Source organism: Erythranthe guttata, chromosome 2 (assembly GCF_056151865.1).
Source record: "Erythranthe guttata isolate IM_541 chromosome 2, IM_541, whole genome shotgun sequence".
In the NCBI taxonomy this organism is placed as follows: Eukaryota; Viridiplantae; Streptophyta; class Magnoliopsida; order Lamiales; family Phrymaceae; genus Erythranthe; species Erythranthe guttata.
In genome coordinates, this window is record NC_142534.1 from 1,179,893 (window position 1) to 1,195,960 (window position 16,068).

At 35.8% G+C, this 16,068-nt stretch overlaps 4 protein-coding genes across 5 annotated transcripts; 2 read left to right on the forward strand and 2 right to left on the reverse strand.

Moving 5' to 3' along the window:
• The first annotated feature begins 11 nt into the window (after positions 1–11).
• On the forward strand, positions 12–2,330 carry LOC105957627 (LOW protein: PPR containing-like protein). The gene has a single exon (XM_012981571.2). It carries the CDS (start codon positions 94–96, stop codon positions 2,140–2,142), a length of 2,049 nt encoding a protein of 682 aa, XP_012837025.2. The 5' UTR covers positions 12–93; the 3' UTR covers positions 2,143–2,330.
• A 558-nt stretch (positions 2,331–2,888) lies between these two features.
• ABCI10 (ABC transporter family protein) lies at positions 2,889–5,711 on the forward strand. Its single transcript, XM_012981576.2, has 5 exons — positions 2,889–3,291; positions 3,473–3,559; positions 4,442–4,567; positions 4,661–4,783; positions 5,432–5,711. The coding sequence occupies exons 1-5, from the start codon at positions 2,971–2,973 to the stop codon at positions 5,639–5,641; spliced, it is 867 nt and encodes a 288-aa protein (XP_012837030.2). The 5' UTR covers positions 2,889–2,970; the 3' UTR covers positions 5,642–5,711.
• LOC105957629 (TLD-domain containing nucleolar protein) lies at positions 5,593–8,906 on the reverse strand. Of its 2 annotated transcripts, none has more exons than XM_012981575.2 (8): positions 8,599–8,906; positions 7,343–7,771; positions 7,171–7,243; positions 6,989–7,069; positions 6,775–6,838; positions 6,156–6,243; positions 5,973–6,057; positions 5,593–5,870 (listed from the first exon to the last, which is right to left on the reverse strand). In XM_012981575.2, the coding sequence occupies exons 1-8, from the start codon at positions 8,607–8,609 to the stop codon at positions 5,832–5,834; spliced, it is 870 nt and encodes a 289-aa protein (XP_012837029.2). In that variant the 5' UTR covers positions 8,610–8,906; the 3' UTR covers positions 5,593–5,831. The 2 variants fall into 2 exon arrangements, with proteins under 2 accessions (XP_012837029.2, XP_012837028.2); XM_012981574.2 differs by having other exon boundaries at positions 7,343–7,776; positions 8,599–8,900.
• Positions 8,907–10,676: 1,770 nt separating this feature from the next.
• Positions 10,677–12,929, reverse strand: PMT5 (polyol/monosaccharide transporter 5). The gene is made up of 3 exons (XM_012981572.2): positions 12,741–12,929; positions 12,288–12,650; positions 10,677–12,115 (listed from the first exon to the last, which is right to left on the reverse strand). The coding sequence occupies exons 1-3, from the start codon at positions 12,823–12,825 to the stop codon at positions 11,061–11,063; spliced, it is 1,503 nt and encodes a 500-aa protein (XP_012837026.2). The 5' UTR covers positions 12,826–12,929; the 3' UTR covers positions 10,677–11,060.
• Between the last annotated feature and the right edge of the window lie 3,139 nt (positions 12,930–16,068).

The window sequence follows — 16,068 nt, forward strand, 5'->3', positions numbered from 1 at the left end:
GCACTAAATCATCTTTCGAGGAAAATATTGCGAATTTTGTATTTTGATAATTCGAGGAGGCTCATGCTTTATTTAGTGTACATTCTTTGGTAAATGAGAGCGCTTAAAGAAGGTCTGAAATTCCAGTCACATGCGTTAAAATCTGGTTTCCTCCCAACAATTGTCACCACCAATCAACTCATTGATTTGTACTCCAAACATGGCTTCATTGAAGATGCGCAGAAACTGTTCGATGAAATGCCTGACCGGAATGTGTTCTCTTGGAACACTATACTCAACACTTATATCAAGTCACGTAATTTCAGCAGAGCAAGAATCATTTTCGATTCTTCTCCGCGTAAAGATTCCGTCACGTACAATTCCATGATTGCTGGCTATGCACGGTCTGATGGTTATGAACACGAGGCTATTGAGTTATTTAATCAAATGCAGTTCGATAACAACGGCATTGCTCGGATAGACGAGTTTACGTTGACCACGATGCTTAATTTGATAGCTAAGTTAAGGGTTTTGTGTTATGGGATGCAGGTGCATTGTTTCATGGTAAAGAGTGGGAGCGATTTGAGTGCATTTGCGCTGAGTTCTTTGATAGATATGTACTCCAAGTGCGGAAGTTTTTCAGATGCTTCGAGGGTCGTTAAAGAATGCGATGGTGAAGGATTTGTGGATTTGGTGGTGAAAAATGCTTTGATTGCTGCTTGTTGCAGAGAAGGCCAAATGGAAACGGCAGAGCAGATATTTTTTACTAATCCGGAGTTCAATGATAATGTAACTTGGAATACAATGATCTCGGGTTATGTTCAAAAAGAGTTGGAAAAGAAAGCAATTGAATTGTTCAAGCGTATGGGGCAAGAGGGATTTCAACGGAACGAGCACACTTTAGCTAGTTTGTTAACAGCTTGTTCTTCTTTGAAAGATTTGAAGCTGGGGAAAGAAGTTCACGCATGGGTTTTGAAACAAAGAATGTGTTCGAATTCGTTTATAAGCAGTGGGATTATCGATATTTATTCCAAGTGTGGTACTATGAGTTTTGCCGAGGGAGTTTTTAAGACATTTGGAACCGGCAACATATTTGCTGTCACTTCAATGATTGTTGGATATTCAGCAAAAGGTGATATGAAACAAGCCCGACGGCTTTTTGATTCGTTGGACGAAAAGAATTTCGTCATTTGGACTGCGATAATTTCTGGCTACGTGAGATTGCAGAATTGCGAAGATGCCTTTATTCTTTTTCGCGAGTATGCAGAAAAGGAGACGGTAGTATTAGACGCTGTGATACTTGTCAGTCTTCTCTGTGCATGTGCTGTAAAAGCCAACGTGGATTTCGGGAAGCAAATTCACGCGTACATTTTGAGAACGGGAATTCCAATGGATGAGAAAGCAATAAGTGCTATTATCGACATGTACTCGAAATGCGGCTCGATAGTATATTCTCGGAGAATATTCCGAACAGTTAGCGTAAAAGACACTGTCATTTACAATGTCATGATTGCTGGATTCGCTCACCATGGATACGAACAAGAAGCAATCTTTCTTTTCGAGGAAATGATAGCGAAAGGCCTTAAACCCGATGCTGTCACATTTATCGCACTTCTATCAGCCTGCCGTCACAGTGGGTTAATAAAAGTGGGCGAACATTATTTTTCTTCGATGAGTGAAAATTACGGAATTACCCCCGAAACCGATCACTACGCGTGCATGGTTGACTTATACGGAAGGTCGAATCAGCTGGAGAAGGCTGTATCCTTCATGGAGAAGATGCCGTTTAAACCCGATTCGATTATAATAAGCACGTTTCTGAATGCTTGCAGAGCAAATAGAAACGTGGAACTCGCGAGAATGGCGGAGAAAAAGCTGATGGAAATTGAAGGGTATAATGGGAATAACGGGTCGAGGTATTTTCAGTTGGCTAGCGTGTATGCTTCGGGTGGGGAGTGGGGTGAAATGGGGAGGGTGATGAGGATTATGAGAGGTAAGGAAGTGAAGAAGGTTGCTGGTTGTAGCTGGTTGCAGATTGGTAACGGAGTTCATATTTTTACCTCGGGCGGTAGGTCCCACGCGGAAGCAGAGGCTATTTATTCGATTCTCGGGTGCTTGATTAATGAACTATATGGTGAAGATATTTCTGATATGCTTGACTAATTATACATATATCAAGGCTAATGATATTGGATTATTGGGTGTATTTTGCTCACCAAGTTATTATCTTGTATGCTGTTTTAATTAGATGACCGGTTAGATGCATTGTTCTCTTGTGAGAAATGTGCTTGATGTAGTTGCTGCATGTGTTTGATTCTTCAAATGTAAAGTGATAAAGAATTTCATTTCAATATATATATATATATATATATATATATATATATATATATATATATATATAATTTTTATATAGGGTAAATTACGATCACCCCTGAGGTAAGGTTAAATTACGAAAAAAATCTTTATGTTTGGGTAATTACAACCACCTCCCTCAACTATGAATCTTTATACGTCCACCCTTGCGGTGTCAAATTTCGTGGCATCTTTTAGATAATGTGGAATATTCTCCAGTTTATACCCGTTTTAGCCCATTCGAACTCCACATTTTAAAACAAAATGATCATAAGATGTGTCTTTTGGCTTGTCAATATCGGATTGTGGTGTATCAAAAACTGCATTTTTGCATAAAACGGGTACAAGCTAGAGAACATTCCAAAGGAATCTAGAAGATCATGAAAAATTTGACACTGTAAAGGTGGACGTGTAAGAAAATTCAAAGTTTAGGGGTGTGGTTGTATTATCCAAAAATGATGGGTTTTTCTCGTAGTTTGACCTTACCAAACGGGTTAAATATGTAAAACAAAGTGCGGAAAGCCCATCATAAAAAGACCTTTTGGGCCGCAAAACGTGTCGGTGGGCCTGTAGTTCCAAATCTCGTAATCCATACATGAATCCATTTACCACGGCTGAATCTCATTTTTGCCCGGAGAAATGAATTCCATCGCCGTGGTTCGCGCCACCACGGCAGGGCCACTCCCTCTCGTCCGGCCTCACTCCACCGGTAACAATTGCGTTGCCGCCGCAGCGGGGGTGCCACTTTCTCCCGTCCGGCTTCATTCCACCGGAAACAATTGCGTCGCCGCCACTGTATCCGAGAACTTCGCAGTAGACTGCCGGAATCTCAGCTACTCGGTCAAAACCAAGCAAGGAAAATATGTTCCGATTCTCAACGATTGCTCCCTCAGTATCCCCTCTGGACAATTCTGGATGCTCCTCGGCCCCAATGGCTGCGGAAAATCTACCCTCCTAAAAGTATGCAACGTTTTGCGTGTATAATCTCCATGTATGCGTATTTGCCAATTTTTCGTTCATTTATTTGCAATTTTTTCAAGTGTAAGGGTACTATCTTTGAAGCAGGATGTACTACCTTATATTTGGGGGTATTGTGTGGAGAGTATACAAATTTTGATTTTTAATTTCTGGAATGGTGCAGATTTTGGGTGGTCTATTGAATCCAAATGATGGATATTTGCATGTGAAGAAGCCGACAAGTTTTGTGTTTCAGAATCCTGATCATCAGGTTGGTTTACTTACCAAGTGCAAATTACAGTCTCTGCAATTGTCTATTCTTTACCTATGTATGATAACTGTTTGAGATTGTTGTCTTTGAACACTTTCTGTTTGGAAATGTGTTATATAGTTTTTTATGACTGAATCTGTGATAGCTAGGTTCGACTAATGATGAAGTTACAAGGAACCATACTAGTAATCGGTGGGTATTAAATGCTGGAAATTACAACTCTCAAGCGGATTCATATAGCTTTTGTTTATGGATTTTGAAACAGGTAAAATTCGAAAAAGGCATGCATTATCTTGGGGGATAAATTAGCCCGGCAAGTGAGATATGTCAAAAAATTTGTTGGCTATTGGTGTTATCATTTAAAAGCCAAACGATTTTGTATAACTGTTTAAAAGAATTTGAGAGGAAAAAACTTGATGCATTGACAATAATGTAAATAAATGTTGTAAAATGAAGTTCCAAACGAGTAATGAGGAGCTTTTATAGGCTCAAGGAAAGATATTCTGCTAGCTAGTTACATCAATTGCCATCAGTATGAGTGACAGAAAATGGAGAGAGGAAAGACATATGAGGGTGAGGTAATGGTTTTGGAATATAAATAATAAGTCTGTGCTTCAAATGCTGGTGTGTGAGTTCGGTTTTTGAGAAGATTCTCTTTTAGTTCCAATAATATTTTTTCAGGTAATTCTAGTTTCTGGGGAATTTGGTGCTTCGAGATGGGAATACAAATCTATTATCAAAAATCTTCTGTAGGCTGACCTCTTTTTAGTTTATTATCAGACTTTGTTTTCTTATATAGGAATCGTATTCCAAATCCTCATTTAGTGATAGAAAATTGTCTTGCAGGATGAAACATTCGGTTACATGACTTTTTCTTTGCAGGTAGTTATGCCCACAGTGGAGGCAGATGTGGCATTTGGCCTCGGCAAATTCAACATAACGAATGATGAGATCACGTCTAGAGTGGCTAAAGCATTGGAAGCTGTAGGCATGTATGAATATTTACAAGTATGTAACCAGAGAAAGATACAAATTCTCTAAAGGGCTGTTATTGAATGAGATATTCTTTCATGCTTAACCCCGTTTTATTCACTCCTTTAGAGACCAGTTCAAACGCTTAGCGGTGGTCAAAAGCAAAGGGTTGCCATAGCTGGGGCTCTGGCAGAAGCATGCAAAGTCTTGTTACTAGACGAGCTCACATCATTCTTGGATGATAATGATCAGGTACAGATGATTTAATATCCTATATTTAGACACTATTTATTATTAGCTTCGGATATCTGAAGTAAAATGGTATAAGCATTTTGTATTGATGACAAAAAAGATTATCATGAGTACCGAAAAATAATCCCAAAAAAACTGCCAACTATCACGACCAAGATCAAGAGCACAAGTTTGAAAACCATCAAAGCAATACACTAACTCATAGCCATGCATCGGTCCCTTAGAACTTAGAATCACTACTGCTTGTAACAATCCTTTTAGAACATTTCATACCTTTGTTGTGCTGGTAATCCAATCCATGTATTTCTCTCATTTTTTGGGATATACATGTATAAACTTGGACATATATATGCAGTTCTAGACAGTCGTAACACTTTCACGATTATTGGTCCTAACTGCATAGGATGTGAGCATTTAGCGATGATTGTAAGAGCAGCATACACACAATTACGTGTTGTGCTTCCTTGACTCCAAAACCTGGACACCATTTTCAGATTTGTGCTAATGAATTAACTAGTGACTAGGTTATCGATAAGGCTAAGCATATATGGTATCAATGCTGTTTGTCAATTTTTACCGTATAAGAGTTTCTGCTTGAGATGCATCATAACTTATGGATATAATTACGATTTGCTATATTTGTGCCAGATTGGGGTTATAAAAGCAGTAAAAAGCTCGCTGGCTAGTTCATCAGGAACGACGGCATTGTGGGTTACCCATAGGCTGGAAGAACTCGAGTATGCAGACGGTGCTATCTATATGGAAAATGGCAAGGTCATTTTGCAAGGTGATGCTTCGACCATCATGAATTTTGTCGAGGCTCAGCAAGCCTCTTACATAAAGCAAATTAATTCTTGAATAATGAATTATGCCATGTACATTGGTTCCCTTTTCAAGCAAAATAGATGAGTTTGACATAGTTATATAATCCCGTCCAAGTAATTTAAATAAAAAGAATAATTAAATAAATAAATAAATAAAAATCTGCATTAATTTGGGTTGGTTTCTCGGAAAACGAACACGGGAAGTCCAAATATCATCTTTTGCTTCAGTTGAGGTATTGGGATGAATGTGTGAATCCCCACAGCTGCAAAGAAAAGAACAATAGTTGGGGTAACAAAACCAGTAAAAATTGAAGGGAAGCTGATGAAATAAATATATGGCTTCGTGCAAAACGAAAAATAAATACCTCTACATTTTTCAATTCAAACTCTTGATCGTGAGCTAAGCACAAACTGCCAAATGTTTCACAAGGTCCACTGGTCCCGGATAATCTACAATATGAAATCAAGTATACGATATAAATATAGATTCTAAATCCACAACATTAAGAAAAAACGAAGGCATATTTCTTAATATGAAGAGAACTTACAAATCTTCAGTCAAGCATAGAGCAAAATGTGCACCGCCTCCAAGAGCAAGCAAATCATTCAAGCACAAGTAGAAGTATCTATTGGCGCCTGTCCAAGTTACACACGTCAGTTTAGAATTTCCCAAATGTCGTTAGTTCCAGGATAATTACCAAGTAGTGCAACACAAAAGTGATACCTCAATAAAGAGACGAAGTCAGATACCAAGTATATGGAAGCACAGGAAAACGAAAATTCAAACAAACCACAATCTTGTGAGAGATTTAACATACGTAAGCTTGTGCGCAATTTTTTGTTTTAACAAATAAAGATAATGGTTTCGAAATTCGCAACCCATTACACAGCCGGATGCAAGAAACTCGATTTATCAAGATGTTAGCATGAATTTTGTATACATGATAAGTTACTGATGGCAAGGACTACAACCTTATATGTAATTTGTATGACAACTTTCTATCGTATGCTCAATGAGATTCATAGAATTTCTTACTTGCGATAAGAGTCCTCTCGCCCAAACATCTTAATCTCAATAACATAATGCTCAAGCTCAGATATCTACACATCCCTTTCAGGAGAAACTGTAAAAATGATTTGTATCGTGACAGGTAATAATAAGCTTACCAGTTGGTCGAAAGAGTCTTGGTTCACCATACATGGTTGTGAAAACAAAACTTTGAGTTGTTCCCTGTCGCAAAGATAGATGGCAAAGAGCTTCGTCAACAAACTACACTAATTTGTCAATATATATAAATCATTTTGGTTGCACAGGGTAAGTGGCACACACTTCAGCAAAAGATTTTACATAGTCGAGATCATAACCATACAGCATACGTACTTGATATTTCCTTTTTGCAGTAGGCGTCAAGGGGCAATCGAGTAATCCGCCAAATACAGCACCTTGCTTATCACCAGTAATCTGCAATATAAAAAGGGGGATCAGTTTTCATAAATTTAAAAAAAAAAAAAAAAAAGAAAAGAAAAGTCGAACGTGTCAATTTTCAAAGCTGGAGAACATACCAATAGACAAGGTCCAGTCAAACCAGCACTCTTTCGGACAAGCGTATGAAGCGATATACCATCTCTCGCCGTACTGCCCTTCATTCAGTAAGTTATTGAACATACATCAAGATCTACTTGTGCAACTACAGAATCAGACCATATGACAACAAAATACTTTGGTCGAAATTACCTGTACAACAAAACCCACTGACAACCTTTGACTATATTAGGAAGAGATGCTTCAAAGAACTGATACAAATCCGGAGAAATGAAAACAGATTCTTCCACTTGGCTCGGCATTGACTTTTCGAAACTATGCGGACTAGCGAAATCTTCAAATACATCGGAGCTACTACTGGTGCTCGTCCCCGATCCAGGTTCTTTATTTTCTTCACGAGAAGTTATATTTTCTTTAGTTTCATACCCGTTATCACATTCTGCATACCTATCCAAAGGTTTATCTTTCAATGAAAAACTTTTACTTCTCCATTTAAACGAGTCTGATTCAGTAGATTTGCCCTCGCTAGCCTGCCCGTTTGCTTTAAACCAATCGAAATTAATTGACGGGAGAACGAAGGACATGATAGAAGACTGCGATTTCCCATCCTTGGCATATTGCCTGGCCTACACAGATAGAGCTCTGGCATTATAAAGACAATCCGAAACAGTATAGCTATTATCGAGAATCATAAAAGCTTTTATACATTTAGCTATTACTGGCGATTAACCGTTTGTCATAAACATTTGAGTTATTTATCGAAATCTAACCGGGGAAAGCTTCATTTGATCAATTTACATCATTTTCTCCTTTTAAAAAGTCAGCAGACATATACGACAAACATACTCAATGTTCAGAAACTCGTTATCTTTCATCTACTATAAATGCAAAGAAACGGAATAGGGTTACTTTTCTTATGTCTCTCTCTCTCTTTGTTCTTTTGTATCCTCTCATACAATCAATCAAAACATATATCCAGAAAATGCCGAGATTTCCAGATGGTTTCATTCGATAAATTATATACGCGTTCCTGATCAAATAGAGTAAGCACTATTGATGCATCAAAATTAAAACATTAAGGCATAAATGTGCTTAATTACCAACAGAATTCTCGTATTTCTTTCTCTTTGTTCTTATGTATTGTTACAGAATAGAGCTAAAATTCAGCAAATATCAAAGATTTCCAGATGATTCCCACTCTATAAGATCTATTTGATATCCGATTCAAATAGATCCAAATAGGTACTACGACGCATCGCAAACTGTAAAATTACCCATAGTACATCACCACCTAAACAGAACCAAACCCAAAACACAACCACATTGCATCGGAAAACCAAAATTAAAATTTCGCAGATTTTTTTTAAAATAAACATCAATTTAACCGAAAAATCGAAAGAGCCTCTTGTGCATCAAATCAGTTAAAAAAAAACGGCGACAAAAGGTACCTCAGATTCATGATCTAGCGTCTCATGAGAGGTTCGCGAATCAGAAAAAAATCCCGAAAGCTTGTCGTAAACTCTGTCTTTAATGGCGTGCATGATTTTCTTCCCCAATCTAATTTTTTTTTTGTTAGTTTTCCTTGTGCGATCTAGAGAGAGAAAACACAGATTTAGATTATGGACATTAATTTGGTGGAAGAGAGAGAGAGAGAGATTGAGGAGAGAGAGAGAGAGAGGAAGAAAGGAATGTAGAGAAGAGAAGAGCACCGACTGTTTCCATTCGCTGTCGGTAAAAGCTGGAATCCCGGAGAAACAAAAAGACGTTAATTTCGTGGACTTATTTAATTAATTCCATAAATCAAGTTTTAATTTAATTTCTTTTTATATATTATAAAATAAATATTAATAATTCGAATAAAATGTACCTATATACTGCATTTACATTCAATATGATTACCAGATGTCCTTTTCAACGATTCTATTCCAAAAAAATAAAAGAAAAAGGCATTGCATAGAATTACTGAATTCCCCTTTCAGCTAATTTTATTTTTATTAATAAATCTTTCTGTTTTATGAGAATCAATTCAATGTAATATTTATAAAATATAATATAAATATATAATTGAAGAAAAATATCGAAAGTGTCCAAATAACAGAGTTCTCCATTAGGCCCATTTATAAGTAATCAATTTTTATTGACCCGTTAATTATACGTGCTTTCATGACTTGTACCGGATAATTGCTAAGCAAAGGAAATCATCAATAATAATAATAATAATAATAATAACAATAATAATAATAATAATAATAATAATAATAATAATAATAATAATAATAATAATAATAACAATAACAATAATAATAATAATAATAATAATAATAATAATAATAATAATAATAATAATAACAATAACAATAATAATAATAATAATAATAATAAATAAATAAATAAAAATTAGAAAAAAAGACACAAAATGGGCTCAGTCTAAAAAATGAGCTCGTCAAATTAGACTCTAGTTCGACTTGTTTACACCCACTGTTCACACATTTAAGTAGATTACAACCCAACAAACCGTTTTCTTGTTGGCCCATATGTTTAATATGAGTGGTTACGAATTTTATGTTCACACACATTTTGTTGTTCAAGTAAAATTAAATTTTAGACATTGAGAAAATATAAATAAATTAGCATTGTCTAATCTAGGGGTGCAAGTTGGAACGGATTTTCCAATTTCCGCCGGTTCCGATCCGAAAAGTTTCGATTTTGGAACAACTTTTTTCATTCCGACTTCCGAAATTCCGATTTCCGAAATTTTCCCTTTTTCTGGATTGGAATTGGAATTATATAAATAAATTTGGAATTTCCGATTTCCGATCTAATTCCGAAATTAATTCCGAAAATTCCGATTTTTTCCGAAAAATACACCTTTAAATAGTATATATTATATAATACTTATTTTCCGAAATACACCTATAAGTTTTGTTTTAGGATTTTGACATAATGAATTGTTATTAGAAGTTTTATTGGATATTATGTTGTGTTTATTTTTATTTATTTTTTTGAACTGAAATTTAGTAGTTATTAGTTTTACTTTTATCGACGTGAATGCTCTTATATACGAAAAATTATGAACATTTTAGAAAAGTTCGGCTAAGTTTTGAAATTTTAAAGCTTATGTGATTTTCGATTTTTTTCCGAAATTCCGAAATTTCCGGGCCTTTTGGAATTGGAATGAATTTTTAGATTCCAAAAAATTTGGAATTGGAATTGGAATTGATTTTGTACTTCCAAAATTTTTTGGAAATTTTCCCAAAAGGCTAATTCCGATCCGATCCATCTGACTTTCACCTCTAATCTAATCTAATTTAAACATAAACGAAGTGCATAAAATAATTCATTTTCTAATCGTTCCCATAAACACTACCCCTTTTATAGTAGAACAATATGACCAAAATCAATTTCACAACTAAATATTATTTAGTGGTTTCATGTGAAAGAATGAATAGTACTAGGTGATTAATTACCAATTAAAAACTAAAAAAACAAAATAGGAAAAAAGAAAGAAAGGCCATAAGAAGAGTCAAAATAGAAAACTAATTTATTATGTATTAATAATGGCAGATTTATTACATTATTACAGCGGTACCAGAGGAATTCGATGCTACACCTGATTATTTTGCACCCCGTAGATTCGAACCGTAGATTTTATTAAATAACGACCCGCTAAAAACACATACACATGGGGTGTGCTGTGATTATTTGTCGATCTGATCTACGGTTCCGAACCATTCCATTTCAGGTGTAGCATCTACTTTTCCTACCGTACCCCCGAAACACCCAACCGGGAAACCATTCTCAATACACATTATTTACATATCCACAACCACAAACTGCATCTCAATAAGCAATTTTATTTACATATACACAACCACATACACATCACCGCAACCCGAACTCTCACCGTTCATCACGACGACATTTCGATCATATTCTTTTCCCTCTTTCTCTCGTTCAATTCCCTTAGCGTCGTTCTCCACCTGAAGAAAGTTCCGAACAACGACTCCATTTCCTCGAGCGTCTTCCCTTGAGTTTCGGGGAGTAGAGTGAAGAAGAACAGCCACGCCACGATGGAGATCGCACCGTATAAATAGAACGCGCCCCCGATAGTTATACCCTTGTACAAGGTTATAAACGTCATTGATATCAATGCACTAATGCACCGGTTCAACGCCACCCCCATGCTGCACCCTTGTGCCCGAAGCCTCAACGGGAATGTCTCCGAACTGTACACCCAAGCAATCGGCCCCATCCCGATCGAGAAAAACGCCACGTAGAACATAATCGATGCCGTACACAAAGCTATGGCCCACATGATTTTTTGGTCAGAATGGTTGATAACCGTGAGCCCGGTAGCTAGGCCCATTATAGATATGATCATCCCGCCCATACTCGACAGGACCATCGGCCTCCGGCCTACCCTGTCGAGCAAAAACGTGGCGACGAGGATGAAAATCGTCTTTGTGAATCCGACGGCCACGGTCGCTAGTAACTTATCGGAGTCGCTCTTGATGCCGGCCTTCTCAAAGATCACCGGGCTGTAGAGTACGACGGAGTCGATACCGCTCGCTTGCTGGAAGAAGTGGATCCCGATGGCGCACAGTAGGATGTGGCGTACCGCCGGGGTGGGGCTGATGAGTAGCTCTCGCCACACGCCCTCCCCATGGTTGCGCTTGGGGACGGGGACCACGTCGTCGTGGCTGCTCTCGGGGATTCCCGCGGCTTCCTTTATCTCGATGAGGCGGAGGCTGGCCTCCTCGGGGGAGTTGGATATTTTGCCGAGGACCTTTTTGGCATCACCGAGGCGCCCCTGCATGACAAGCCACCGGGGTGACTCGGGCATGAAGAGGACGCCTAGGGCGATGATGACGGAGGGGACCGCCCCGATTCCGAGCATGAGTCTCCATCCGATGTCTAGTGGGAGCCCCGAGAAGGCCACGTTGGATACGTAGCCGAGTAATATGCCTGACAATCGGACGAAAACATAAAGTGTAAAATTAATCGTATTCGACCTTTCATTTAACGTGACTATGATTCTGAAATCATTCTGAATGACCACCTTAACTAGTATATCATTTAATATTAATATTTATCCAATACATAGATGTAAAGAAAGAAAGAAAAAAAAAGAACCGACCGATATTGATGAAGACCTCCGGCAAAGAAGTGAAGAGCCCGCGAGAAGCAGGCGGCGAAACCTCGGCCGCGTAAACGGGAGCAATCATCATAGCGAAACCGACGCCAACTCCGGCGACGAACCGGCCCGCCATGAGGAAAGCGTAGTTGGTGGCAAACCCCATAAGCAGAGCTCCAGCGAAGAATATAACTCCGGCAAACACAATGGTGTAGCGACGGCCGATCCAGTCGGAGGTGCGGCCGGCGGCGGCCGAGCCAATGAGAGAATAGAGATTGAGGATTCCCATTACCACCTCCGTTTGCACGTCTGTGATTTTCAGATCCTTCTGGATGTATATTATAGCACCACTCATCACTCCTATATCTGCACATTTATATAATAAATATATCATCAACAATTAAATATTCATATATATATATATATAGATATAGATACAGATATAGATATATGTACCATATCCAAGCAAGATAGATGTCATGGAAGCCAAGATAGAACAAGCCAAAGCATATTTGTTAGTTTTGGCTTTAGATCCCGCCATGATGGTGGGTGGTGCTGGGATTGTGGTTTGTAAAAAGGTTATTGATATGAATTATTTGTGTGTTCAATTGTTGGGGGTATGCATGCATATATATAGCTACCCAAAAATGGAATATTAAAATAACTAATAATATAATTAAATTAACAATTTACTATATTAGTTATTTGACTGACCTGTTTTTGCTAGAACATATGGTCCAAGTTTATTATTGGGCGATTATTAAGTGGATAACTCGGTTTGGTTTTACCTTATTTGTAGTTAATTAGTTGGGGATAAAATCTTATACTTCATTTTTTGATATTCAATTTGGACCAAGTGTTTTTTGTGTGTGTGGGTGTGTGTAATTTACGGTATTATAGTTATTTGTACTCGAACGCAGCGTCGAATTTTCTTCCTTCTCGTGATTCATGACGATCGATGTGGTTTCGATTGACTAGGCTACTTTTCGTACGTATCGAATTAATTATGAATTTTAAATCCATATCAATTATATATAAATTCAATTCAACAGAGGATTTTTTTAATTTTAATTAAATAATTGCATGCTGAATAAATTATTAAAATTGTTAGCTTACATTATTAATTAACAATAAGGCCAACTTCTAATGATTATATCATGTTACAGTTCAGTTCAAAAATGGTAATATTGAGAACAATATTTTGCTAAGCACAATTTGTTGCCGGGCCACTGCGAAAAATCAGCCGGATACATAGCAGGTCAAGAATTAGGTGCACCTACATCAATTATTTGTGGGCTTAATTTCAATTTGCACCCTTGAGATATAGTAGTTTGACATTTTACACCCTTGAGAATAGTTAATAGCATTTTACACCTCTAAAATACAATAAATTATTCACAATGCACTATAATTTTTTTCGATTACATTTTTCCATAAATTCACGAACAAGTCTATCCAAGACAATTGATGTGCCAAACAATTACATTTTCATATATAATTTCCATTTTTTATTATTGTTTATTCACTACTTTTTATTGTTTAATTTACTTTTTTTTTTTTTACAAATAATCTGATAACGATTTTAGGTTTTATTTTTGTTGTTCTCTATTGTCATAGTAATATTGTCATACTATATAGTATCAAATATCAATTATCATCATAGTGAATAACTTAATCCAGAAACACCGTAATATAGAAGAAATGCCGATTGAAAATTATTCTTTCATAAGCATTTATTTATTATTTAACTTAATTAATTTGAATATTATATTTTTATTTCTTGTAATTCGTCAATTGTGCACGTCCCTATTAAGAGCAAAAATGTCCAATTTTTCATGATAATATTTTATAAGACATCATTTGTAGTGTTTGGATAAGAAGCTAGCTTATAAGTTCTTTTTATTGTTAATATTAAATAACTTATAAGTTCTCGAACAACTTATTTTCTAAAATAACCATTATTTATAGTGAATTAAGATAAGTGTCATTATAAAGTAGGATGATTCAACAGCTTTACTAAACAAAAACCGCGTGCAAATTGTGTGCAAATTATGTGATTACATGTGCAAAATCATACTTATTTTTCTAAAATATATATTCTGATATCGAAGAGGATATTTTCAAGAATGAGTGACAATCAACTTATTTTTTTGATGTTTATTGTCACCAATTTGCATGTGTAAATTTGTAACCATGTAATTACGATTAATCACATAAGAATTGGTAAATTTAATATTTATATAATATGCACGTAAAATCACGTAATTTGCACGCGATGTGCAATTGATCTGCATGTGATTTTTGTTGCATAAAGTTATTGAAATGTAACTATAACTAATTGATACGCTATGCATTGCATCACTCATAAAACAAGTGCACTCGGTTTTTGGCGGAGTGCATGACTGGAATAATTCTAATTTTCGGATCAGAATCGACGAAATTTAATTCATATATTATTTTTATTTTCTTATAATTATTTATTCATTAATTTTTATTTTTTAATTTACTTTTTTTTTAATAAATAATCTTATAACAAATTTAGGTTTTATTTTTGTTATTCTCTATTAACACATACAATTTCAATATTTAATATGCGTAATACTATCAAATATCAATCATTATCATAGTGAATAACTTAATCGAGAAACACCGTATATAGAAGAAATGCCAATTTGAAATTAATTCTTCCATAAGCATTTATTTATTATTTATTTAGTTAATTTGGACATTTTTATTTCTCGTAATTCGTCAATTGTACGCACGTGCAGATAAAGAACAAAAACGTCCAAATTTTGATGATAATATCCTTGAAGACATCATTTGTAGTGTTTGGACAAGAAGCTAGCTTATAAGTTATTTTTATTGTTCCTAAAATATTAAATAAAAAGGTGGAGTATAGTTTATTAAAAAAAATAAAAAAATTATAAGCTCTCCAACAACTTATTTTCGAAAATAACCGTTATTTATAGTGAATTGAGATAAGTGTTATTTTTTAAGTATTATAATTCAATAACTTTATTCAACACAAATTGCGTGCAAATTATGTGATTACATGTGCAAGTTCATATATATTTTTTTAAAATATATATTGTGATATCGAAGAGGACATTTTCAAGAATGAGTGACAATCAAAATAAAAAGAAATGTGATAGTTTTTTTTTATTAATTTGTTGATATTATGTATCTAGAAACATAAATGAAATATTTAGTATACTTATGTGACATATAAAATATTAAGTAATTATAAAATATGAAATATTAAATATATTAGAATATATTATTATAGATATGATTATGATATTGTGCTATAAAGGCGAAATCCCTTGGCACAAGTATTTGATAGAGGAATGTAAATCAATATAATTGCAAATTGTTACCTTACATGATCAGTTATGAACAAGGTCACCACACCGTTTAGAAAGTTCTTAAACAGAGCAAAAGTTCTGCACAGCTGAATCTGAGGGACCATGTGCACCGTTCAGAAAGTTCTTAAACAGAGTAAAACTGCACGGCTGAATCTGAGGGACCATGTGCCCCGCACCACGAACTGTTACGAAACTGAGACCCTTGTATTCAACCACGAAACCTCCCGGCTACACACACACAATTAAGGTAAAAGTTTGTCTTTTTATTCGATTAAATTATTGAATCAAGAACCAAAAGAAAAAACTTACATGGGGACTCTGAATCGGAATACCACGGAGCCCACTTTTTTCGACTTTGAGATTCATAGCTGCGATGCCGTATCTCGTACCCGTAACTAAAACAACCCCAGCGACGTCTC

Excerpts from the sequence above, each read along its gene's own strand:
- LOC105957627 (XM_012981571.2), top strand. The coding sequence starts at position 94 with ATGAGAGCGCTTAAAGAAGGTCTGAAATTCCAGTCACATGCGTTAAAA.
- ABCI10 (XM_012981576.2), top strand. The coding sequence starts at position 2,971 with ATGAATTCCATCGCCGTGGTTCGCGCCACCACGGCAGGGCCACTCCCT. Across the intron at positions 3,292-3,472 it reads GAAAATCTACCCTCCTAAAA|ATTTTGGGTGGTCTATTGAA; the intron begins GTATGCAACGTT and ends GGAATGGTGCAG. Across the intron at positions 4,784-5,431 it reads TCTTGGATGATAATGATCAG|ATTGGGGTTATAAAAGCAGT; the intron begins GTACAGATGATT and ends TATTTGTGCCAG.
- LOC105957629 (XM_012981574.2), bottom strand. The coding sequence starts at position 8,691 with ATGCACGCCATTAAAGACAGAGTTTACGACAAGCTTTCGGGATTTTTT. Across the intron at positions 7,777-8,598 it reads CGCTAGATCATGAATCTGAG|GCCAGGCAATATGCCAAGGA; the intron begins GTACCTTTTGTC and ends CTATCTGTGTAG. Across the intron at positions 7,070-7,170 it reads TGACTGGACCTTGTCTATTG|ATTACTGGTGATAAGCAAGG; the intron begins GTATGTTCTCCA and ends TTTATATTGCAG.
- PMT5 (XM_012981572.2), bottom strand. The coding sequence starts at position 12,825 with ATGGCGGGATCTAAAGCCAAAACTAACAAATATGCTTTGGCTTGTTCT. Across the intron at positions 12,651-12,740 it reads ATCTATCTTGCTTGGATATG|ATATAGGAGTGATGAGTGGT; the intron begins GTACATATATCT and ends ATAAATGTGCAG. Across the intron at positions 12,116-12,287 it reads GGAGGTCTTCATCAATATCG|GCATATTACTCGGCTACGTA; the intron begins GTCGGTTCTTTT and ends TCCGATTGTCAG.